This window comes from Anas acuta, chromosome 19 (genome assembly GCF_963932015.1).
Source record: "Anas acuta chromosome 19, bAnaAcu1.1, whole genome shotgun sequence".
NCBI lineage: Eukaryota > Metazoa > Chordata > Aves > Anseriformes > Anatidae > Anas > Anas acuta.
The window spans coordinates 5,546,487-5,571,669 of NC_088997.1; the positions used below are offsets into that span (position 1 = coordinate 5,546,487).

General features: G+C 40.9%; 1 protein-coding gene across 1 annotated transcript; it reads right to left on the minus strand.

The window, feature by feature from the left end:
- Positions 1 to 2,415: 2,415 nt before the first annotated feature.
- Positions 2,416 to 25,181, minus strand: RPA1 (replication protein A1). Its single transcript, XM_068655662.1, has 17 exons — positions 25,028 to 25,181; positions 24,666 to 24,713; positions 24,129 to 24,207; positions 23,486 to 23,594; positions 22,591 to 22,679; positions 17,895 to 17,981; positions 16,628 to 16,760; positions 15,634 to 15,736; positions 14,434 to 14,502; positions 14,097 to 14,289; positions 12,813 to 12,952; positions 11,041 to 11,189; positions 9,704 to 9,833; positions 8,498 to 8,674; positions 7,117 to 7,224; positions 3,771 to 3,857; positions 2,416 to 3,439 (listed from the first exon to the last, which is right to left on the minus strand). Exons 1-17 carry the CDS (start codon positions 25,139 to 25,141, stop codon positions 3,332 to 3,334), a joined length of 1,923 nt encoding a protein of 640 aa, XP_068511763.1. The 5' UTR covers positions 25,142 to 25,181; the 3' UTR covers positions 2,416 to 3,331.
- Between the last annotated feature and the right edge of the window lie 2 nt (positions 25,182 to 25,183).

A 25,183-nucleotide genomic window follows, 5' to 3' on the forward strand; every position in this document is an offset into this window, starting at 1 on the left:
CAGCTCCTCCAATAGATTACTGCTCAAGGCTTTATTTTGGGGAAACAAAAAAAAAAACAACACGCAAAAACCAATGCGTCTTAAAAATAAGATCTGACTCAAGTGCAATCTCCCCTCCAGAGACTCATGAGGGTCACCAAGAATTAATTTTAAATTGATGTGCAGTGAAAACAGTTAAATCATAACTGGGAATCGACACAAGCAGCCCAACGCCCGGACACAGCACAAAGGATGCTCCAAATCTTCCCTCAACACCCAGACCTCGGTGTTCTCATCCAGCTGCTTGAAACCAGCAGCCGCCCAGCTTCGTCTTTGCTTTGTATGTTTAGTTTAAAGCATTAGGAGCCACGGGACTCTTGGCTGCACGGTTAGGAGGTATTCCAGCATCCTTTCACTCGAGCAAATACACGTTCAGTTCAGCCCTCCCGTGCAGCTGAGGGCACTCAGCAATAACCCGGACACGAACAGGGGAGATTTACGATGCAGGGAAGGAAGAGCCAGACTCATTTGCCAATAATCCTAATTAGCATCGTGAGCCCACTGTCTTCTCCTTAATTGGCACCAGCGAAAGAGCCTGGAGCTCTCCAAGAGTCCCCTTTTCCACTGCCCCCCGTGAGCAGCTGCGGTGACACCAGGGTTTGGGTAACAGCGGCCGCCTGGCAATGAGCTGGGAGGCGAGGACAAGGACCAGGACCTGGCTGCACCTTTCCTGCCCTCCCTCCTGGCCCAGAGGCTGCTGCAGAACCTCGCTCCCTTTGGGCTGACCAACTTCTCCTTAACCAGTTCCCTTCCACAGCTCGAGCCCGTGATCAGGGGAAGGAAGAGAGGTAGCCAAGATCCACATATATGTTTTATATAAGCCATATCCCCCTCCTGGGAATCATTTTGCTAAATTAGCTCTTCCAGGCCCCTCCTAAAAAAGCTCTTCGTTCTCCTACTCAGTGTATAGTCCTCCTCTGTATTCGCCCCAGCTGAGATTCTTTTTTGCCTCTATATGCAGACCAGAACCGTACATTGCATTCGAGATGAGATCTCACACCAGAGGCTTATATAATCCTATCGTACTTGTATAGCTACACTAGAAATACCTTGCCTTACATAGCTTGATGTTTTTATCATATACTAGCTGATTAAAGCATGATTAAAACCCTCCAACTCTTCAGTCACTAATGAGCACCCACTTCATAGCAGGTTTTTCTTTTTTTTTTTATTAGTCCTCAAATAAATGACTTTTCACACCAACTGGTGAAGTTGATTTTCTGTTCCAGTTCTCAAGGTCACTCGGCTCTTCTTGACACCTCAATACTCCCGAGTATTGATACCTGCCATCTCTGGTGCTCTGGCTGATGGCACAGAAAAGCTGGAGCTAGGGATGTGCAGCCAGTCCCTCGGGGAGAACGAGCTGCCCCAGGTGTGCGACATCGTCTCACGAAGCTGCACTGCCAGCAAATCCGTGCTAACACAGCTGCCCGTAAAACCTACCGGTGTACACAGGTCTGAGACTTCAAAATAGCCTCCAGGAGCGTTTTGCTCAGTCTCCTCAGCTGGGAAAGGGGGGACAGGAAGGGAGGAGCAGAACTAGAAGACTGGTTAGCAGAGTGGAAAGATAGATTATCACCGCTAACCTACCATTTGTCAGTCCGGATCCGCGCTGAAGACTGTAATTTTCTAGTCAATGCTTTATAAGCAAGGTCAGAGGGAACAAATACTTCAATAAAAAATTCAAGGCATCAGCAGAAGAACCCAGTCATGATCCTCAGGATCCAAAAAAGAAGGGGCTGTTTGTGCAATTAATGGGCCTAGGATAATGTCCTTCACGTCCATCAATGGAAGTGGCATTTACAGCTCCTAAACATAAAGACTTAAAGACGACAAACAGGAAACGAGGGCACCACATGAATACGTGAAGAAACAGCGCTCTACGGCGCAAAATAAATAAATAAAATTTCAGGTTTGCTACCAGCGACCCACTGCAGTATTGCCTGGATGCTTGGAGCTGTGCAGCAAATGCCAAGCTGTGAGCTGCAGCCAGGGAACACATAATTAATGTGATTAGGAGCACACAGAGCTAGCATGCTCTGCTGACTGAAAAGCCCAGTAGCATAATTACTGTTTTCTGTACTAGCTCTATGTCTGAACAAATCTCAAAGCCTGGTTAGTTTTAGACTGCTGTGTAAACGTCAATAAAAATCCCAGAAGTGCCAGCTCATCAGCATTCTCAGGCACAGAAATGGTGAAAATATCACTGCATTTCCATGCTGTTAACATCAGGCAAAGAAGTCTCTCCATTCTTCACTCTAACCTTAGAGTTTGTAATAAGGTAACATCTCCCCCAAGTGAATGCTTATTATGAAAGCTAATTAATTGCTTTCCAGTAATGAGAAGTCTTTGGTGTTCAAAGAAAGCAAAATTCACTACACAGGAATTAAACAGTGTTTATTCAAACAAAGCTCCCCCCCCCTTGAAAGACCTGTTTCTGATTAACATCATTACAAATACAACTAAAGAAAGTGAACATACAGACATACAAAATATATACGGGCAGGAAAAGTGCGCTAAATCAGTCAAAAACCTATAGTATTAATTGAAGTGAAAACTAAAGCAATGCTTTGTAGTTGCCTAGATTTCCCTGGGGGATGGAGAGTCAATGCTTATCTGCCTTTCTCAGAAGAGACAATTTTGATTAATATCAGACCCATCTGACTCAGTCTATTAAACCCTGAAGGAAGGATATTCTTCAGATATAAGAGATATGTCTTTGATTAATAATTCTACCATATTGCCATTCCAAGCATTAACAACTGCATGGCACCTGTGGAAAAAGAAAGCCTTTGAATTCTACAGAAAAGAACTAACTTGTGCTAATAGACCTGTTCGCCTTCGTCCACGTCTGAAAGCTGCATGATGCTCTTCCTCCTACCCTCTGCTGAACAAGTCCAAGTGCCACGGTTGTCACTACTTCCTTGCAAAGACGACACAGTGGTTATATAATTCAGCTTTACGTACAGAGAGAAAGCAAAGTTACTTCAGACATTCTGAGTGCTTTGTCTAAAGATACTGACAATCTGTCTAGAGAATCCTCTTTAGCGCTGTCACAGTTTAATAGACCACAACAGTCTCCAACATCACGGCCGTTTCGGTGCACTCTTAGTCACCAGGGGCGTATCTTCAGAGAAATGAATTAAATCACTTAGCCCACTACGCTGGACTACCATGCATGGTATAACTAATGCCAAATTGTCATACATGGGGTAAGGAAAAAGTCAGTGTAACATCCTCTCTTTGAGTTCTTCCTGCAAGTTTTAGCTTTGATGAATTAGCAGCAGCCTTCTCACCCTAGCTGAGCATTTCTCCTGATGTTTGCGATCAACCTCTTGCTGTATTCTCTGTAGTTTACGGGTTTGACATCCATTGCTGTAGCCTTAATACGGGATTCGTCCTGTGAAAGAGAAAAATGGCATGCAAAGAGTGCTCAGCAAAAGAATGCTCAGTCCTAACCTCCTCCTGCCCTCACTGTTCTTGGTACCAGGGTTAGCTAGGTGAGCAAACCTGACTCCCAGAGCAGCTACACTCTGGCTACAAGCCAGATTTGAGGAACCTGAGAGGGAGCAGCTTTAAAGGCAGTGACCAAGGCTGACAGTATTTGCTGTGAGCAAGTACCTTAGGAAACTTCTCTGCACAAACAGAAGAGGAGGAAGCCATCTCTTATGGAGGCAAGTCAAACTGCAAAAGCCATATGCTACGTTATTTACATTTTGGAGGATACTTACATTGTAAGTCTCCAGTTTTACTCTGATCCTGAACTCATATGTGTTGAAGTTGGCATTTTGGAAGACTTCTTCAAATGCCTGCTCATTCTGCGAGAAGGACAAAAGACACATCAGCTGCAGTCACCCAAGCTTCTGGTAGTACCAGGAATTTTCAGAACAGTTCATCTCTTGCTGATATTGGCAAAATATTGGAACTAACTGGATCATGCACGCAGACCTGAATTTTCCATCAAATTTTAGATGCCAAAACAATCGCTGAAAGTTTTTTGAGAGAAAATTTAGTTCAGAGTGAAAAATCTTTTTAGCAACCTAAACAAAACAACGTATAGCTGCAGTGCGCCTGCATCCAGAAATACAGAACGAAAACATTATAAATCTGCATAAGATTCTCTCACGCAGCTTAACTGGCTATTTCTGATGTTCTGCAACAATCAGACACTGACAGAGTTAACTACTTCCCTATTAATTGTCTTATTAAGCATTCAGCTCCTCTGCTTATACATCAAGGTTGTATGTATCCTTCACATCCTGACAGACCTATTTAAGAGGATGCTCCATAAAAAGTGGATGCATGTTTTGAAAGTGCTTTTATAACCACTAGAAGACCATGTCACATTCACAGCATAAGCTACTTCTAATTACCATATGAATACTAAACATAATCATCATTTATTACAGACAATTTGTCAAAACAGTAGAAAAGAATTAGACAAGTTGTGAAGACCATGGAAAAAAAGTTTATTTTTGTAAAAACGCATTATAAAATCTTCGCTGACATTCCACCAAAATCCTGCTGCCCCGTGATGATACAGACATGCAATTACCATCACAGCTCTCTACCAAACGCACTTGACTTGATCAGTCAGCCCAGAAGGTGACAGAGCATTTGGTCCAGAGCTGAGCCCACCTCAGTTTCACTCACATTTCAAGTATGAAAACGGCTGGTTTTAAAGTGCGTGGCACTCTTTTACACTACGGAATGATTCTTCTAAGGTTTAGGAAGGTACAACAAATGAAGGAGAACATGTAGCCAGCTGCAGACTGCAACATTTCAGCATATGCTTCCTGAATAATGAAAACCCTTTCTTGTGACCATCATATGGATTAGAGGATGAGAAAGCTCGCTTTATGAAGTGTTTGGCTCCTGTTTCCACCTCTGCCACAAACTACACGGACCATTAGTGAGCGGAAAATGCTGTTAGCACACCAGTCACTGCTACTCTGCATTACCTCCTTTCATAACAAGTACGGCAGAGAAGGAGATGAAAGACCTTGCATGCACATCTATGCTTAGCACGCCATGGCTGTACGTGGACTCAATACACCCTGTAAGCAGTTGACTTCCACCAACTTCACAGGGCACTGGATGAGGTCTTCAGAGAAAAAACACTAAGATAAGCTTACTGAAAATGCATCGAGTACCGTTTTTAAAGCTCATAAAAGTGTCAAATCAAAACCAATTTCTCCTGGAACACAAAGCATTCCTGCTCAAGGGCTCATTCCATATTATACTCCATTTTCTATCCCTGGCCATTTCCATTAGACAGCTCTTCAAAAGACATTACATGTTTGTATTGTTACATAGGATCTGCTGTCTCTCCTTCCCCACTCTCTTCAGCATTAGAAGTGACTAAGAAATTTTGTTTGAACTCTAGCAGAGATTAAGCATGACTGAACTAAGAAAATATTGACAAGTTAAGAATGTCTGAAAATGGAAATTCAGAAGTGTAGGCACATCTAATTAGAATGCCATAGCAATACATCTTCCTACAGAGCAGAGGTGTCCAGCCTTCAGGATACCACAAAAGTTTCAGCATCTAACAACCACAAGCTTTGTGCCACTTACCTTACAGAATAAAAGTGCAGGAAATTTCCAAACACCATTCCTGTATGTAAATAACAGGAAAACTAGCCCCACTTCGTAGAAATGGATGAGGTCTACAACAGTGTCTCGGGACAATCAGGATTACAGCCTCAAGAATCCCTTCTGGCTCATTTCCTCCCACAACCAAGCAATAGGTTAACCAACATCTGGAATATCTATGGAGCCCTAATATCAATCATACTATAGCCTTAGCCTAGAAGCACAGCAGTGTTCATATACAATTCAAGAACTTAATCTGTTTTCCACATCGTTACGAAATAAAACCACACAGATTTTATATAGTAGACAACTAAAAGCAAGAAGAGATTATTTTGGTAGGAAGAAAGGAAAATGCAGCAGAGAAGCACAGAGACGGAGGGAAGAAAATACTGCCTGTTAGTGTTTAATGGCTTACAGCCACCTTAAAAACTGTTCTAATCTGCCAAAGAAAGATTACTTAAGCATCTCTGCAAATGACCTATTTTAAAAGTCATAGTTTTTGTATTGCCCACAAAGTTTCTGGTAATACTTGGTGGAAAAAAAAGAGCCTTCAGAAGAGGGCAAACGCACATTAGTTCAAAAAGCTTCCTGCCTACTTACAAAGATACATACAAAGCGTTCTGGAACTTTTTGGTTTTGTAAACAATTTTTTGGAACACATGAGAAATAACGCTGTTAATATTCATGGCTAAAACAGTTTTTCACATATCCTTCCAATCTAGGTACAATGATAAAACAGCCTGTCCTTTCAACTGTAGTCAATGTGTTAAAGCTGTCAATAGCACTACAACCTTGAGGGCTGACAAGCAGCCAGCTGTCTCTCAAGGTCCAGGTGATAAGGACAGGCTGATCTTCAGCTTAAAAGTCAAAAGAGCTCAGAGGTAGACAGACTTATTGTGGGAGCAAACTATGGGGAAAACCAGGCAAATCTCTGTTCTCCAGGCAGATGGCCCATGGAAAATAATTCTGAGAAGAGTAAAGTCCCTGCCAAGAACTTCAGACTACGGAGAAGCAATGATTTGTGAACTTGCAAAAGATTCTGAAGCCTAACATCTGGAGGAAATCTCTGGCCACCAGACCCCTGAGTTGGCCCATCAGCTCAGAGAATGGGCAAGATCGTGTTCTTGTCAGATGATGTAGAATATCCCTCTCTTCCAGTGGGCCTTTTCAATTTGTTTTAATAATGCTATTAATTTCTGCTGAAACTACGTGAACATAATCCAATGCCCTTGCCATGTCTCAACTTAGGAGTTCTGTACGTCTGCACATAGAGACCACACTCTCTGCTGGACCAGCACTCGTATTCTGCGGGCACTTTACATCTTTCTCCAAGTTTCTTTCTAATTCAATGTCACAAGAATATTTCCTTACCGGTACGATAAGAAAAAGCAGGAAATTTGAGGGCTGCCTAACAACGGGATGCATAAAATACAGATCAACTTCTAGACATTTACTAAAGACTTAATAAGCTAGCTGACTGACCTTTTCCTTCAGTTCTCCCAGGAAAGCAGCACTTTGCCCAAGAATGAATTCTGCTGTGTCTTGGAAGCAAGTCACCCACTGATACTCTAGACAGTCTGCAATGGTCACCTAAATCAAGAAATACAAACAAATTAAGCAAACAACAAACAATATCCCCCAGTTGCCTAATATTTAAGTACAACAGTATGAGAGAGATTTATTTCACAGTTAAAAAGCCTCACGCACTATCGGTACTTTCCATAACCAGGGTTGAAGACAATGACATATTATTTTGCTTTTTAAAAGAGCTCCATAGAACGTCACAGTCATTTAAAGTAAGTTAATATCGATAGCACTTTGTTTACTATTATGATCTTGTTGGTCTTTTCCCGTGACACAATGATGTATGTTCAGTTCCTTTCCTCTGCCACTGATGGGCTGTGAACAAGAACAGGTAGCCCAGAATGGTAGCATCCAAGGGTGACACCAGCAAGACTGCAGCCTGCATTTACTTAGTACAGACACGAGAGCTTGAGCATAAATACATGTACTGTGCTATGAGACAACTACCAAAACGTTCAAGGACAAGACAGTGCAGTAAACAGATCAAGTACTAGCCTTGTATATGAGGTTGCTTTAACAATTAGGAATGTGAAAATAGGAGAAACTCTTCTGAAGGCCACAATTTTAACCTCTGTATTCCCTTTATATTCCCTGAGAGGGGCTCTGCTATGTTAAGTAGCGCGTGTATTCCTAGAAGTTATCTGCTAGAAATTATTCAGAAGCAGTGTATGTTTTAGTGAGATTGCAGGGATAGTTCCCCTTTCTCTGCGTGCCCACCTGGCACAGCATTTCTAAGCAGCAGCTACAACTCTAATTTATAATGTAAAACAGAAAAAGGTTCAACGCTTATGGGATAAGCGGGCATCACAATAATCCTCAGACAGCTCTCTGAAGCAGGCTCCATTAAAGCATGAGACAGAACAATACCTACAAAAAAATGTACTAAATATAGGTAGCAGCTGTAAAAGTGCAATTACTGCTCTCCAGAAATGCCATTTTACTTCAGTTTATCTTCACTACTGAAGAGGCGTAGGCCATCTGTACTCTGCACTGCATAGTACACTTGGAAACCAGCATCAACTCAGCTAGCATCAACTTTTTGGCAAAGAGAAAAGCTTTTAATTGGAGCACTAGGAAAACAAACTGCTAATCAGCTCAATGAAACATTCCTCACCTAGGCACAGCATACAAGCCGTTTAAATATCCTCTCATCCACAGGCACTTTATAGACAGACAAACAGCACTTCTAAGACCCCGTTCTCGTAAAACATTTCAACTTGGACTGTCCGGGGAAAGCAGTCAGCGAAAAGCACCGGGCTCCTCTAGTCCACGTACTTACCAGAAGCATCATGCGGTACTTGAAATTGGGGAATTCACGATCACACTTTTCACAACGATACAGTCCATTCTGTTGGTCTATCACTTTCTTATTGCAATCCTGAGAGGGACAGGCCTGGTACATGCAGTTCTCTTTGCGCAGATGTACTACTGTGCCCACACAGCTAAAATAATCCGCCTAGGAGAGTGAGTGTGCAACATTAGCCTCAAAACACTCAAATGTTTTCCAATTCTGAATTAACTACAAAGCAAGGCACCCATACTTGGATATTTAAGATTAGAAAGCTTAACAGCTATGGATTATTGGGAAACTGTAAATCAACCCCTCTGTTGCAATCATTTCCAGGCTTCCATTATGTTAAACAAAGTCTCTACAGCAAGATTATTTCGTGTTTCCATTGCGGGAAACTCTGATTGCTAGGTTTTCTTTAGATAAAGCATATTTGCTTTTCCATTGTGTCCGTTCAAATCTCTACTTTTTCACAGGATTAAGATTCTGCACTTTCCTATGCTTCTTTTGGGAGTCAGTACAAAAACCAGAAAGCCTACTGTGTAGTATTACAGATAAGCGTTTGATTAAACTATAGCCCACAGAACAAAAATACCCACTCGCCACGGTAAAATAATCATCCTAATGGTTTAAGACCACAGTCAAGTCTTTCAACAGATCAACAGAGGTTGATTAAGAAGCATGTGCAAGAAATGTCACAGAAAACCGCCGAATTACAGGTAAAGTTTTGTGCTTAGATAAAAGTTCTTCTGTATCCTGAATGGCTTAGCACTTAAGTTGGAAACACAAAAATGTTTTTAAACCAGTCAAGGAGCAGTTTAAGCCTAAAGAGGCTACTGAACTGGAATGCCAGAGCCGTGGGTCTTATTCCTAGCTTTTCTATTGAACTAGTGTGCACCCTTGAAAACCACTTCCTCTTAATGCACCTGTTCCTCCTATAATACCTCGTGCTATTTATATACATTTGCAAAGATGCAAACATCTTTGGGGTAGACTATTTTTTACTATTTACGCAAGGCTCAGAATTCTCTTGCAAACAAAGGATCATGTTGCAACATCAGCAATGAACCTGGATTCAGCTCTTAAAAACCAGCTACAGAGTAAGCACGTATTGCTCAACAATGTGACACTTCCAATAAGCTTTTTCTTATCCCCCTCTCCAACACACGAGGCTTGCATTCAGCTGCCATGCTCTACCTTATCTCCTTGTCCCAAGTTCTCAGCTTTGACTTCATACAAAGTTTTCCAGTTGGTGTTCACCCCAGGTGCTGAGCCTCTTACATCAGAGATCGAGGAGCATTCCAGAAGCTGCCCCTCGGAGTCAAACCTGGAACCACAAAGATGCACTTCTATTTTTGGATAGCAGACCATGCAGACTTATCAAAAGCTTACGTTTAGTTTCATGTACTTAATACGTGCGGGATTTTTTTTTCTTTTTTAAAAATCAATGATTGCAAAGGAAACAATTACAGTAATTTGTGTATATTGCAAACAAAAATAGCATTTCAGAATAAGTTAATACTCTGACTTAATTAGCACAGTATTTTATAAACCCACAAAAGGAGGACAGCTTTGTTCTATATAACTGCAATTTGTTTGCCAGCTAGTGGTCAAACCACGCACTGCACGCTTCTTAAAGGCAGGCAGATAACAAGATTTAAGGGCATCAAGATATTTCCATAATTAAAATTAAATTACACGGTACCATTATCTTTGCAGCAGCTTCAAAAGAAAAAGAAAATAGCATTGAACAAATTATGCCTCCTGTGTTAAAGTAAGAAAGCACTCCTTTTCAGAAAAAGATTGTACTATCATCCCATTCAGGCGTTTTCTGTGATTTAAGAAACACACCAAAAGGACTCAGAAACTGAGCATAATTAAAATATGACAGCAATAGCTAAGATCCACAATCAATTTCATCTTCAACAACCCTCTGAAGTATTGAAGCACTGCTCAATCTGACAAATGGCGAATGCCAACACAAATATTTTACCCGTGTTTGAAGGATTTAGCCAGAACATGAACTCAGGATTCACAAAACCTGATGCTGCAGGGACTTCACCCCATTAGCACATACACCACGTCTCACTGTGCTAGGAGCTGCAGCAGACAATTTAGCAACTACCTACTCTACAAGCAGTAATGAAGCACTAAGAAATCATTTTGTTTTCCTGACAACAGCAAAACTATCTGAAACTATTTTGCTATCTGAAAAATATCTGATAAGGAAGAGACACTCTAAGAAGTCAACAGTTCCTCCAGTACATACTAACAGAGTACACATAAAGTGGAAAAAGCCTACTATAAATAAATAAATAAATACTGTTCTCTCAGCTAGTTACTCAAAGTAGAGTTGGTCAAAAGTCTGATTTCACGCTGCCTTGCAAGGCTTTGGGTCAGCGTGCACTACTCCTACAGAACCCATACCGTCTGCTCCCCTTCCTCAGTACTTTACAGACTGCTCAAATTCAGACAAACAATAAAATGAATACTTCACAGCAGGCTGAAATGAATCAACACAAACACAGTCATACCATCCTCGAAGCTTAAAAGCCTCTGGGGTATCAGGGTTGACAACAACTGTACTCGACGACAGGACAGAGAGGCTTCTACCACCAAAATCAGAGACTCGGGCTCCTTTGATGGCTACCACAGGTTGTCTAGAACCATCAAATGTGTCAGCCTGCATGTGCAGAAAAAAAAAAGCATTAGTAAGTACACTACAATAGAGATACTGAACTTCTGGTCATAATTCATGGGTCATGACAAAAGACAAAATCTAAATCAAACTATCTTACCATATTTGGGAGGTATGGTTTTCAAAAATATCACTAGAAGTTTATGAAAAGGCAGCTAACAATCCTAATACTCCATTTCTCAGGGAACTGGAGAAACTCTATATTGATGCTGGAGCTGTACACCACTGGTTTGGAGAAAATGGATTGCTCTCCTCCTTTGGGAGCTTTACACAAGGATTTCAGGAACAGAGATGGGTTATGGGAATGGAGGTTTCTCTGAACAGAGGTTATTTGGTCAGATCACACTCTTTGGGACATCAAACAACTCATTTGGCTTGACTGAGCCAATCACGTCTTTTCTACTACAGTTTAAAAAGTAGAAGCATAGGTATGCTGACCAAACACTTTTTCTCAACTTTGCATTTTCTGTTTTTAATCTCATAAAGCTGCTTTAATGCTGTCCAGTTGCCATCAGTTTGTTATCCGAGTGAAGTCTGACACTAACAAAGAACCTCTTGGCACTAGAGAGGCTTTGAAAGGTATAGATTTTCAGGACCCCACACCACTTAATGAGCAAGGAGAGGATCATGTGCTTAAAGACCACAAATGAGCTAGAGCTAGCAGAAGCATTCACTGTATCCATGGGATACAAAATAACACACAACAGCTTGGCAGTTAGGGCAATGACTGTTATTGGGCAGATACAGATTCTAACCCTAAGTGTACCAGCTGCAGGCTGTAAGTCACTTCCCCTTAATGCTTGTTGTTATCTCTATGAGTGAAAAGATTTAACTTTGTAAAATGCAGATCTCGCTGATCTCTTGAGAGTTACACAAGAAATTCATCACTGGTAATCTCTCCTGTAACCAGCTGGTTCAACCTCAAAACCCTGTGATACTGAACCTCAGTTTACTTCATTTCCACCAGCAGAGGGTTAATGTTTAGCCACCTACTTGATCATTTAGCAACAAAGCATCGCCGCCAAGCTGGCAGGATCACTCCCGTTTTATAGACCAGAATCTAAATCCCTAAGAATCTACACTATCCTTTTGACAAATTACTTTGTTTTCCAGTGGTAAAGGAGCAGTTTACTACAACCACACAATCTTTCAGTTCCAAAACTCTGACATTTTAAACTCTTAGTCTGGGATACAGCCTTTCAACCCCCTAGTTAAGCAGGGATTTATGCAAGGTAACAAGTATCCCACCCTAAGAATAAAATTCACCTCAAACGAGACAGCCGTAGCCATCAGGCTTTCCGATAATCAAACTACAACTCATATTCTTTTCTAAACCACAAGTCTGTTATCTACAGTCTTTGGGCTTGAGACGTAATGTCTGCAGTTGTTCAGAACACATTAGTCAGATCATGTCAGCAGTTTGTCAGAAAAAGGTTAAGAACATCACACCTGAATGAAACCAGACAGTCTTTCACCTTCTTTCTGCCCCGATCCTCAAACACCCAGGACTCTGTCTCAGTGCTATGCCCATCTCAGATGACAACAGCGTGCATTTCCTCACCCTACACAAAGGAACGTTTGCTTAAGAACAGGTAAGAGAGCACATACCTCATTTCCCCATAGCGTAGCTGTCACCAGTTTCCCTGATGTATCCATCAGATGCACATTCCTCTTTGATACTTCCCTATTGCTAGCTTTCACTGTAATTTTAGTGACATCTTCATAGCTCTTACAGATTCCAATTACATCTGAAAAAGAGTTACAATTTAGTTAGAGATGCTCAAGGGTCACAATTGGGAAATACAAGACCACAAGAGAAGAATTCATTCGTAGTGGCAGATTTTTACCTTGTAATATCCTTGCTCCCTATTCAAATCAAATCTGATACGGAAACTAAGTGTATTATGGCAGGAACGCTCTACTACAAAATTCTTCAGTGCTTTAATTTTGTTGACAAATTCATTAAGATATTCATAAATTCAAGCCTCGCCACATTAGAGATCTCTTTCCATCACATTCTGCCAAAGGACTTCAGCTCCTGATCCTTGCTGGTTAAGAAGTCTCTCAAGCGAGGGGTTTCAAAATGACAGCCACAAGAAAGCAACCAGCTAGTGCCCTCGCTGCAGCCCCCTAGGCCTTAAGCTGCAACTTGGATAAGTTTTGGGGTTGGACCAGACGACCTCTAGAGGTCCCTTCCAACGCAGAACAGCCAGTGAGTCCTGGGAAGTCGCATGTTTGGGCAGTAAGAGCTAATGCCATGCCCTTTGAACTCCCTGACATTATCCCTTATTGAACATGAGAGATCTACCTTTAAAATTCCTAGCTGAATGCCTCTGAATCACATGCATCTTGTGCTTGTGAAACCTGAGAACCCTCGCCCCCACCCAAGCCTCTGATTTTTCCGGAGTACTCTGCCCAACAAATTACAGAAAAACAAACCTCCAATACTTCACAAAGCAAGCCAAAACAGTCATGCAACTTGGACTTGGATGCAATGAATTATGCCAAAATCACTACAAAGATAATTAGATAGCGAAAGCAAGCAAGACCATGGAAGGTATGAAACGCACACGTGCTGAGCAAGGACATTTTTCCTTCAACCCTTTTCTGTGGAAAACAACAATCATACTACAATAAACAAGTATCGTTTACTGCCTTTAGTTTGAAGCACAAGTTTGCATAGAAATCATTACACATTGTTAGCAGAATAGGATAAAGACTGCTTAAGAGTATAATTACCCAAGGCATTTTTAATGGCAACCACCACTGGCTAATTTCACCCAAGAGATCAAAACAGTCAAAGCATTGTATTGCTCACTGCCTCCCCCAGTATTCGCGACAAAAATAAAATTTCAAAGCCTTATAGTTCGCCATTTCGCTACTTAGACTGACCGACAATTGAGTCTTTGGGTGTGTTCTCCAACTCCGAGATGGATACAAACTCAAACCGAACAGATGGAAGATGCTGGGCATCATCACAGAGCACAACTGAAGTCTCATTAGTGAATGTAATCTCGTAGTCATTCTTAACAGCTGTATATTGCTTGTTAGCAGTCTTCAAATTGCCTTTGGTAAAATAATATACCTAGAGGAGAAAGCAATGAAACAGAGGATGTTATTGGAAGTCAGACAGAGAAAATGGATTGCGTTCACCTTTAAAAATCCTTGCTACGCTGAAGCTCCTCTTTTCTAGCTCATGTCAGTCCATGAAAGCACAGTACTACTGTACCTTGTTCAGTTCAATGAGAGGAAAGAACTTGTCTGCTTGATCATTGAACGCAGTAGCTCTAATCTCACCCTGGAGAAAAACAGGAGAGTTGGTAAGAACTGGAATTCAGCATGAAAATTAATAAGTAAATAAAAAATAAAGCCTTCACATTGTTAAGTGGCATCAGTTCTACAGGCACAGTGTGGGTTGCCAGGCTAGCTCCAGGCATTTGAGAAAAAAAAAACAAAAAACACTATTCTCCTCAGATTTGTAGTTCTAGCTAGAACAGCATAATCTACACCTGACCATCACATCTCATATTCAAGTCTCATTAGCATCTCTAGAGTTCCAGAATAAAATGCAAAAAGAACTGCCATCATATGCACACCTTTGAACAGGTACTCCTAAAACTGGCATTAATTGTCATTACAGGAGAGAAAAAGTTCAAATAAATCACCTAGCTCTACAAGTTAGCACACAGGTCTTTCATGATATTTCCTACTCATGCATGATGGCAAGTCCTTAAATTACAATTAATAGCAATTATAAATAGATAAATTTAAAAACAAAACAAAAAAGGGGTACTAACAGTATGCAGAGAAAACAAATGGCTGGTGACAACACGTTGCATTATTAACCTCACATTTTACACTAAATATAATCTTGCAGAATCTTGTTTTCATGACAGAAGGCTGTAATTTGATAAGAGGTTTGATAAACTGCGAGTTTAGTTAGATTAACCAGATACCATTCCCCAAACAAACCACAGATGAAATTTCCTAGTATTACAATAATTTATACTCTGATTTCCTTGCGAAAATGAAAGCTTATAACTTGGAGGCAATGCTCCTCTCACTCCTTGTTCTGTAACATGTAACTAAGTAAGGACGAGATATCATTCTCAATCTAAAGTAAAACATGATAAACGTAAGTATTAGGTTGTCAGTTTCCCTAAACAACCGTATTTTGAGGCTGCAGAGATTGAGTCACACAGTATAGAAGAGACTTTGATGAAAAATAATCAGTAATGTCATACATTCAAGACTTCATTTTGGATAAGAACTGGATCACTGATGCTCAAGTTAATGAATATAGGAATATGAACTTCGGTCGTCATAAAAAACATTTTCTGTAATACACTTTATTTCCTCTATTCTGTCTTTATAAAGAGTTCATCAGCATCTGGCATACATTATCTTTTTCTCAACACATAACACTTACACTTTCATCAACAAGCTCTATAGAAAAGAGCTTTCCTTCCCCGCGGGAGTTGCTCCATGTGCGGATCTGGCCTTTTTGGGTAACACGAGCGCAAATGGTCCACCTGAAATTGTGCAATAAAAAAGTTCCACATCCTCTTTTATGGTTTTTTTTTTTTTTCTTTCTTTCTTTCATTTTTAGAAGAGCCTGGATTTACCAACCTTTGGAACTAGGATGTCACTATTTAAAAGGAAGAATTTTTCCACTGCACCTCAGCAACTCTACCTGCCTTTCTGCTGCTTTTCTATTTTAATGGCCTCGACCATTAAAGGCAGAAAGTTGTATAGAAAGCAACAACAAAGCCAAGCATAAAACATCTAGTACAATACAGCAGTGAACAATCCTTCTGCATAGAAGCAGGCCTCAAATCTTTTACTTTTTCAGGGTACACTTCTCGTAGAGCAGTTTGCCTGTTCTGAATAGCCATGTTAGAACTTGAGAGCCCAATTATAGGATTTGCATTTAACTTAGGTAATCAAATCAGTTTGCATAACTTTAAAATGTCATTCACAAAATAATTACATCCTCATGCTTTTCAACAGAACAGTAGCTGAAGTGAATAGCTTACTGAGCTGTTTTGTCATTAACTTATCAAAAAGAAGGTCACTTTAGGAAAAAAGAGAAGTCAATTGATTTTTGACTAAAATATTAAAAACCTATCAAGCTCAGCAGGGCAGCTTCACCAAGACAATGGAAAGGCAAATCTCACATTGTCAGTGTTGATGAAATAAAAAAAAATAAAAAAACCTGTACAGTTGTTTCCGTAGTGTGTGGTTTTTTGTTTTGTTCCCCCGCCCTTCCTGCACCCCTCCCCAAGTTAACTGATAAAGTCAAAACTTAATGAAGAACGATTTAACGGAGATTCAGACATCTCTGTAAGGATGATAAAGCAAAAAGAAGTTGTTCCTTCATGCCTGTGACATTGATTAATACCTGGCAGACCATTAAAACTCACTTAGATTGGTATGGATTCAAGCTGGCAATCGGCACTACTTTAGCCTGAGATCCCCCTGGTGTCTTCATTGCGCTGGGAGCACTCGCTTTACTGAACTGGTTTGAGGGAGCGTGGTACTTTGGAGCAGGAGGACCTTTCAGAAAAGAAAACGAATTAAAAAAAAGAAACAAACAACAAAGCATGCAGAATTTCAGCCATGCAGACAAGAGGGAGGTTAACACCAACTCATTCAAGAACTCTGTGGTGTCCTTACAGCACTGAAAGTTTGTTGAATCACTTCTTCTCCTGGTCATAAGTATTTTTTAGGCTACAAACCGCCACAGAAAAGACACACTCAGACTTTTAGAGTGTTTACACTGGAAATGGAGAAGTGCCCTGAGCCAGTTAAACACAGTCTAAGTGGGAAACAACCAGTTAGCAGTACATTTTCTACAATGCAGCACATGAAGGTTTGGATCTACACCACTCGGGGGAACAACTAAGATATTGTACCCCTACAACCAAACTGTCTCCTGATATATAGCAGTACTGCTAATTCTAAACAGAATCTTGTTAATGTATCAATGTAGAGCTTTCATCACCAGCTTGAAACACAGAAAGGAAAAACTTGTTTTCTGCTGGAGTAAGAAAATGTTAAAATTTAATATTAAAAAAAAATAATAATATTTAAACACCTGCATAAAGAATACAGACAAGTTAAGCAGTACCAAGAGCTAGGACTTTGACAACTTCGTTTCAAAAATAAGTCTACAGGCTGACATTTATATCAACTGCCTTTTTCAGCAACTTGCTATTTAAAATCTTGATCAAAACATTGTATTTATAGATGTACTATCAAATTAATTTCAGTCCTGCACCACCTAAACTGTTTGGCCTCAATAGCTCAGCACTGATAAAAACAGCTTTTACTCAGCTCCACACTGTAGCATACTTGGGTGTCCAGAGAGCACCGCTTCAATAACACAAAATTACCTCAGACTAGATGTTTGGTTTACCCTGCTTTGTCAAAGTTGCTTCCCCTCTTTTTTCCTCCTTTTCTTTGTTACAACTCCTCTCCTTTCTTGGACAAGAGCAGAAACCGGGACAGATTTTCTTAATTCAAATATACACTAGGCTCTTGAGATAATTCACCTTTCCAAGCTACAGGTTAGTCTAATTAATTTCTTGTAGAACATTGCTATAGAAAGGGTTGTTTTTTTTTTTTTGTTTTTTTTTTCAAGTTTAAGCTGTGGTTTTGTAGTGCACAAGCAGAAACCAGAATTCTTACCTGCTACTGACACATTGCCATTTTGTTGCTGTGGTTTGTTGGCTGCTGCATTTGCTGCTGGAGCTGAAGAACGCTGCTGCCCCTGCCCTGGTAATCAAATGGAAAGAGGTCATTTAGTACAGCAGGGAGCACAGTAATTAAAACTACCCTTAAGCCTTTCTAAGAAGTAATAAGTTTTGTGTGAAAACAAAATTTTAAACACAGAACACATGCTAAAATTCAGGTGCTATAAGGCACAGCAGTAGCAAACTATCTGTTGAACGGTATTTACATGGAGGAATTTCAGTCAGATCTCTTTCCTCAAGCAACTGCTTTCTACTTGAGAAGAATTCAGGGTTGACAGTTATTTAAAAGGACAGCACTGAAGTAATCTTGACAACTTCTCAGTTTTTATAGGCTTCTATTGCTCTGACAGGTAGTTTCTGCTACTACCTAACAGCCAAGATAAAAAACAGTAGAATTCCTTCTTAAAATGTGGAGAGGACCCAGAAAACACTGGATGAAGTCAAACCTGCAGTTAACGCAAGACAAAGAAAACAGGTGCTATGTTTTATTTCCAAAAATGAAGAAGTTTAACACAGGGGTGATGAAGTCATCATTTCCACATTCACCAGTCCCTTCTTGGGATACGACATGCCACAGTAAGCACATATCGTACGTGTTTGTAGATTCCAGGGCTTTTACTTGCATTACACCGATGATAAATTACAAGAAAGGGCAGAGTGACATATATAGAAAAACTACATTAGAAGACTAAACCCAAAAATTTGGCTTACTTTACAGAAATAATTACTTTCCTACAATATTTTGCTTCCAGATCAGTAAATACACAACATTTTTGTCTCTTTGCACCCAACTAACCCCTCCTTAAGCCACCAGTCTGCAGGAAGTCCTAGGCCTGAGCAGGCAAAGTCCCCCCTGATTTGGGGGTGTGAACAGCAAGATAGACAGGGAAAGTGGAAAAGAAGGTCATCACAAGGAACAGAAGTAGAGAATCCCAGAGCAGAATGGCAAGAAAGGATGGCACAGAAGCACGGTAAAGGAGCGCAATCAACACAAGGAGACCCTGATGTTGCATAGCCTGACTTTGCATAGCCTACAGAGGTAACCTTCTAGGTATCTTTAATCCAAAAAAAGATTTAAGAAAATACCCAAAACAAGGTCTTTGCACATAACCAGTCCGTTCCTTGCTTGTCGCAGTAGCCACAGTGGTGAAACGGTGACAGGAGTCGCCCTAGCAACTGCGTGACGTCAAACAGCAACGTGCACTTACTGCAGAATCCGCTAGATGGAGAAACCAAATTTCACCCTCATTCAGCTGCCTCACTTACTCAGAGGACCCAGTCAATGCTACACCCCAAATTCATTTTGTATGAGAGGGGAGGAAGAAAAAAAACACAAACAAACCACTTAAGAGAAAATACGTCTGGGTAGGGAAAGAATTTGCAAGAAGAACAGGAACGTGTATATGAAACAATAAGAGACTTCTTTTTACTTCTGCTTCAAATAATCCTAGGAAAAAAACATTTTAATACAAAAGATAAAATAAGCTTAAAAAATGCACTATTAGGATACCTGTATATTATGAAACACAAAATTATGCTTTACTGGTTGCCTACCCAAAGCCTGGCATTTCTCAGCACATTAAGAATATAACTACAGATCTGTGCACGTGTTCAAACGTACAATAAGAGAAAATCTCTCCGATTTTCTTGCTTTTGGAGTCGAGGGACTCCTAAACTATGACTTGTAGTGGCTGGTGCCCTACAGATCACTGAGGTTGCTCAGAAAAATCAATTCCTCTGCTTGTTTTTTGCTGTTAATTTTTATTAGCAGAAGCTGAAAAAAAAAAAAAGAAAAAAAAGGAAAAAAACAACACCCCCAAGTAAAATACCTGATCATATTTCTGCTATGTATATCAGGTTAGTCAAACCAGAGCTAAGCTTAGCCCAGTCTAATATAAGAGCAGTATTGCAGTAGTCTTAAGGCTCCAACCACTGTCACCAAGAGGTCTTGTTATAGGACCATAATGACAAAAGACCCATTCCAGAACCGAGCAGCAGCACAGGGGAGGAAGAGGAGGAAAACGCACTTTGAAAAAATGCACACCAAAAGGCAATGGTGGGAAGAGCAGGAAGGAAGAAGAGTTCAAGCAAATGTATAAGTATACAAGCATTTCAACGCTGAAAGATTAATGACAGAAATTAAACATAAGTAGCAAGTAATTGTTACAGTAAGAATGAAGTCCAACATCAGAGTAATTTCAATGAGATTAATGACAGTAATAACATTACCATATAGCTTTCTACAAAGAACTAAACTGCTCAATCTTAATTTTCTATAATACTATTATGAAACGCCGCCTGAAAAGTTTTTATGGTGTGTATTACAGAGATTGCATCTCCAGCTTCCTTGTTAGGGAGATTAACCACCTACTGCTCAAGCGTAAAGTGGCAAAAGGCATCTTCTCACTCTCTGGGTCCTACTGTGGTAGGAAAGAATAGCATTTAATCCTAGGTCGAGCAATTTGAGATCTGCATTTAAAGAAAGATGAAAAGTAGGACTAAAAACTTTTTTTTTTTGATGGAAAAAAACAAAATGCTCTTATATACTCATTCTGCATTAGCTGAGCATTCATCACAAGTATCAGCCCTCGATACGTACACAAAAGCTTACAGACCCTGCAACTTCAGATATACCTCTGTCATTTTACAAAGGCTTTCATGACAAATGAGGCAGCCTTGCAGAGCATAAAGGATAGGTTAAGCATACCTAATCTAAACTATCGCTGTCTTCCACAACTGAAGCCTTATTTAATGTCAAAAAAAAAAAAAAAAGGCATGAATTTTGCAGAATAATGTGTTAAAATAAAATATGCATTGCATCAATTTTGGCATCTCTTAACCATCTAGTGCAAGCTCATGCTTTCTGTGATCACAGACCCATAACACTTCCATCTCCAAAAGCTTTTGGATTTGAATACTTCATTGCTTAGTACTTTTTTGAAGTCCAAATGAACACAACTTTGATCAAAATCATTTTCATTTTACCAAAAGTTATACTCTTAAGGGTATATTTTCAACTCAGTTCTCTAAGAGGGAAGATTTCCAGTTGTTTCTAAGCAACAGTAGGACAAGAGAAGAACACCATACAGTTCCCACGAAACATGCTCTTGTATTACCACACAAGCAAGAGAAATGGGAGAAAGAGACAAAACAGTCTGCTCAATAGGTGTTCTGAAAACCCTGGTCTCTACAGCAACTGTGGGATTAAATCATAAAATCTGAGATGTCAACACATTTTTTAAACAGCAATCAGTGAAGTAACTATCAAAGGAACAAAGGATTCTTTAGGCTCATTTAACAAACGCACCTCTAATTCCCCAGGAAAAAGAACAGCTGATGAAGAGAGACATCTCTGCAACAAAAGCTAATTTCAACTTCAGTTAGTAAAGTAGATCTTTAACCGGAATGGCAGCGTACCTACCACCATTTGTCCAAAATATCTTACAGAGAGTTGCTGCCACTAGTTCTTAGTGATAAATTAATTCAATTCCACCAGGAAAAAGACAAATGAAAAAAATCCACTGAAAAAAACTATTTGCTATTAAATGTCAGCCATTATCTGTATGTACGTCAATGTTGGAGATGTTCAAATATTTTCTTTGAGTGTTTATTATCCTCCCCGTTTTTAAGAAAGAGAACTACAAGAACTGAACATACTTTTGAACATCTCAGGGAGAAAAAATTATACTAATCTGAAAAATGTTTGCCTGACAACTGTAAAGTCAGCACATGAAAATGAAGAATGCAGTTACTTAAGCAAGGGAAAGCAAAAGATTCACGGGAGGTCAGCTTAATGGCCACCCAAAGCATCATCATTTTTCAGATGGCAGCGCAGGACCAGATGCTTAGGGAAGTCTGTATGCTGGCCATGTTTTCCTAACGGTATCTCATCTATCTACTTCGAGCAATATAAGTTTTAGTGCTTCCTGAGCCTAACATTCACACAGAGGATGTATTGTTATGTTTAACAGCCTTTAATGGATTTTTTTTTTTTTTAAATCTAATTGCTTTTTGAACCTGTGCCAATTTTTGGCACCTAACTCATGTAGCAGCATGTTCCATAATTTAACTATACACTGTTTGGGGGTGTAGCACAGCCTTTGTTTTAAAACCACTACCTGGTAATATGAGAACTAAAGAGCATCAAGTGAATGCAGAAGAGAAAAAAGAAATTTGTCATTCTTTATTCATCCGCTCCGTGCCATCTTAGTTTTATAGATCATTATTACATCTTCCTCCTGACATTTTCTTCCCAGACAGAAGAAAAACTAACTTACTTGGTTACTCATCACAAAGAGATATTGAACAGCTCTCACATACTTACTGAAACTCTACATAAAGACCACTAACATATAATAAAGACCTGTCAATGCTATCACAGAGTATGGATACTTCTCAATGCCATTTAGAGACTGAAGCTAAAGACAAGGTGCAGAGTTTGTGAAAATATGGACAAACCCTACTTGTTACACAAACAGAAAGGATTTTTGAGATACAGACATCACTGCTGGAGGCATAAGAAAGCCGAACATGCTTGATTGCTTCTTTTTAAAGGCAAAGAAAGACAGCTGAAAGACTATCATAATAGATAGTATGTTCAGATGAGGTATTTGTTCACAGAGGATACTCACCTTCATTGTACGGCACTGGATTGCCAATATTACCACCAACCATATCAGCAGTTTTTAGAACATCTAAGTCCATCAAGATAACCACTCTCCTACAAACACAAAATAGACAATTACAAACGGACTTTCGCTCCCTCTGCAAGTTTATCAGACTGAGTATCCTTCCTGCGCAGATACCAGAAGCAACCATTAGGGTTTGCTTCTTTGTACCAGGGAGGTGGAAAACAAAAGCTCTCCACTGTCAGCTTAACCCTCTCGTGATGCACGAGTAGGCTTGAAAAAGTATCGTGTTTCATCAAGGACAGCCGATGGCAGGCTGCATGGGCACACTAAAACGGCTAAAAACAGCACTTCAAGAGTATTGAAACCATGACAGATTTTACAAGAGAATCCGTTCCCTGCCTCAAAAGAAGTTATGTTCCCTCCAGAAAACTGTGGAATGAAAACAGATACAGAACCTCCAATCATGTTCTCCCAGACTTACGCAGCTGTTAGATGATCATTTCACTCAGACCTCTTCTCATTTTACTGACCCTAATTCGCTTCTCTTAAAGTCTCGTAATAGACCACAGATTTTACAACACCTAAGTGACATGAAATCTTCACTGTTTCTTTACATCAGGTAGTTTTTAGTGAATTGAAAAGAAACCACCACAATTTGGAGTATTCTAATTGGAAGTCTTCAATTACTAAGTCACTACGCTAGGCACACATACGCCTGCTGCAGTCACATCCTTGAAATGCCTGTGCTGTGTATTTTCCCTCCTGCACCCTAAAGACTTATTATTTTCAGATAATCCTAATCAAAAGGATTTGGTCTTTGCTTAGTCACCCAGGACAGAGCACCTGCTAGCACACCTGTCTTTTTGTAGAACCCTACTTGAAGAAACGTACGTACCTTCCATCTTTCAAGCTGTTGACAATGAATCTGTTAACCTGGCAAATACACTGGGCTGATAAGCGTTCCTCTTCCACGAGAGAGTTCAGCTGCGTTGCCAACATGAAGGCTGCAAAAATAGGAGAAATATGATGAAACAATTTACTCATGCCAGTCTTACTAGCATTACATTAGACCTACAATTTGCTTGGTTAACTAGCACATAGAAAACAGTGTAACAGCTAACAAGTCACCAACACTGAACATACACTTAATTGTATTTATTCCCAAACTTCAGAGTGCAATGACAGAATCATTTAGCTTGGAAAAGACCTTTAAGATGATAATATATTAAAGAAATCACAAAAAAAACACCAAGATAATTACTTTGAAAATCTGCGTTACAAAAACATATAGATCTCTGCACTTCGATTATACGCTAGAGCAAGTTAATTGCTTAAACCTCACAAAAGAAGTTCCAGAGAAGGAATTTTTCTGAGTGTTAAAAAGCAGCTGCACACTTCAGAGTCTGCAGTCCATGTTTACACCACATTCTCATCCAATACTTCTTTCATCACTATGCAACGTGACGTTAAACCTGAAACTTCAGCATCATCAGTACTGCCCCACTTATAAAAATCTCACGGCAGCTTTTCGTACTTACAGGACAGCGTGTTAACCCCATCGCTCATCAGCACTCGGTAACGAGGAGGCCCATTTCCTGTAGCAATAGCCCGTGTATTCTATGGAGAAAACAGTAGGTCATTACTTCCTGTTCATTTCGTCAGAAGGCTGTCAAAAGCATGAATCGAAACCTTCTAGATACTAAGAGGAAATTCTTTGCTGTCAGAGTGCTGAGGCACTGCAACAGGCTGCCCAGGGAAGATGTGGATGTCTCATCCCTGGAGGTGTCCAAGGCCAGGCTGGATGGGGCTTTGCCAACCTGATCTAGGGGGTGGCGTCCTGCCAACGGCAGGGGGTTGGAGTTAGGCGGTTTTTAAGGTCCTTTCCAACCCAAGGCATTCTGTAATTAATAAGCAAAGTGAACTTGCATATCTTGAAAGCAGCTACCAACTGCACAGCTCAAGTCACACAAAACCTATTACTCTAAATGACATCGAGGGCACGTCAGCCACACCGGGCTCTGCAACAAAGCTGACCGCCGACCCGCCAGCAGCAAGAGGCAGCCGGGAGTACTCACAATGACTTGCAGCACGGGCTTCGTGATGTTCTCCCCCTGCATGATGGCCTGGAGAGGAGAAAAAAAGAACCTCAGCGAGCTGCCACCGCCACGGTTGCTTCGAGGAAACCCCAAGCGGGGGCAGGCTAGAATCAGAGGGCCCCCCGGAGGCTCTGAGGGCCGGGACCACCTCAGAGCACGGCCCCGCTCCGCTCCCCTCAGGGCCGGGGCCTGCAGCGGGTCCCCGCCACCCGCCCCGAGCCCTCATCCCCAGGCCTCGCGCAACCTTCGCACCCCCCCCACAACCCGAACCGAGCCCGGGGGGTCCCAAGCGCGTTCCCCCGCCCGGTCCCGGTGCTCGGGGCCGCCCGGGGGCCGCTCACCGCGATGGCGCCCTCGCTGAGGCGCACGCTCATGGTGCCGCCGCTCCCGCCGCGCTCCGCCACCGCCGAATCCTCCCGCCGCTCCGAGCCGCGCTCCCGCTTCCGGCGCGTCATGACGTCACCAATCCCAGCTTTCCCTATTGGCTGCCCGGCCCT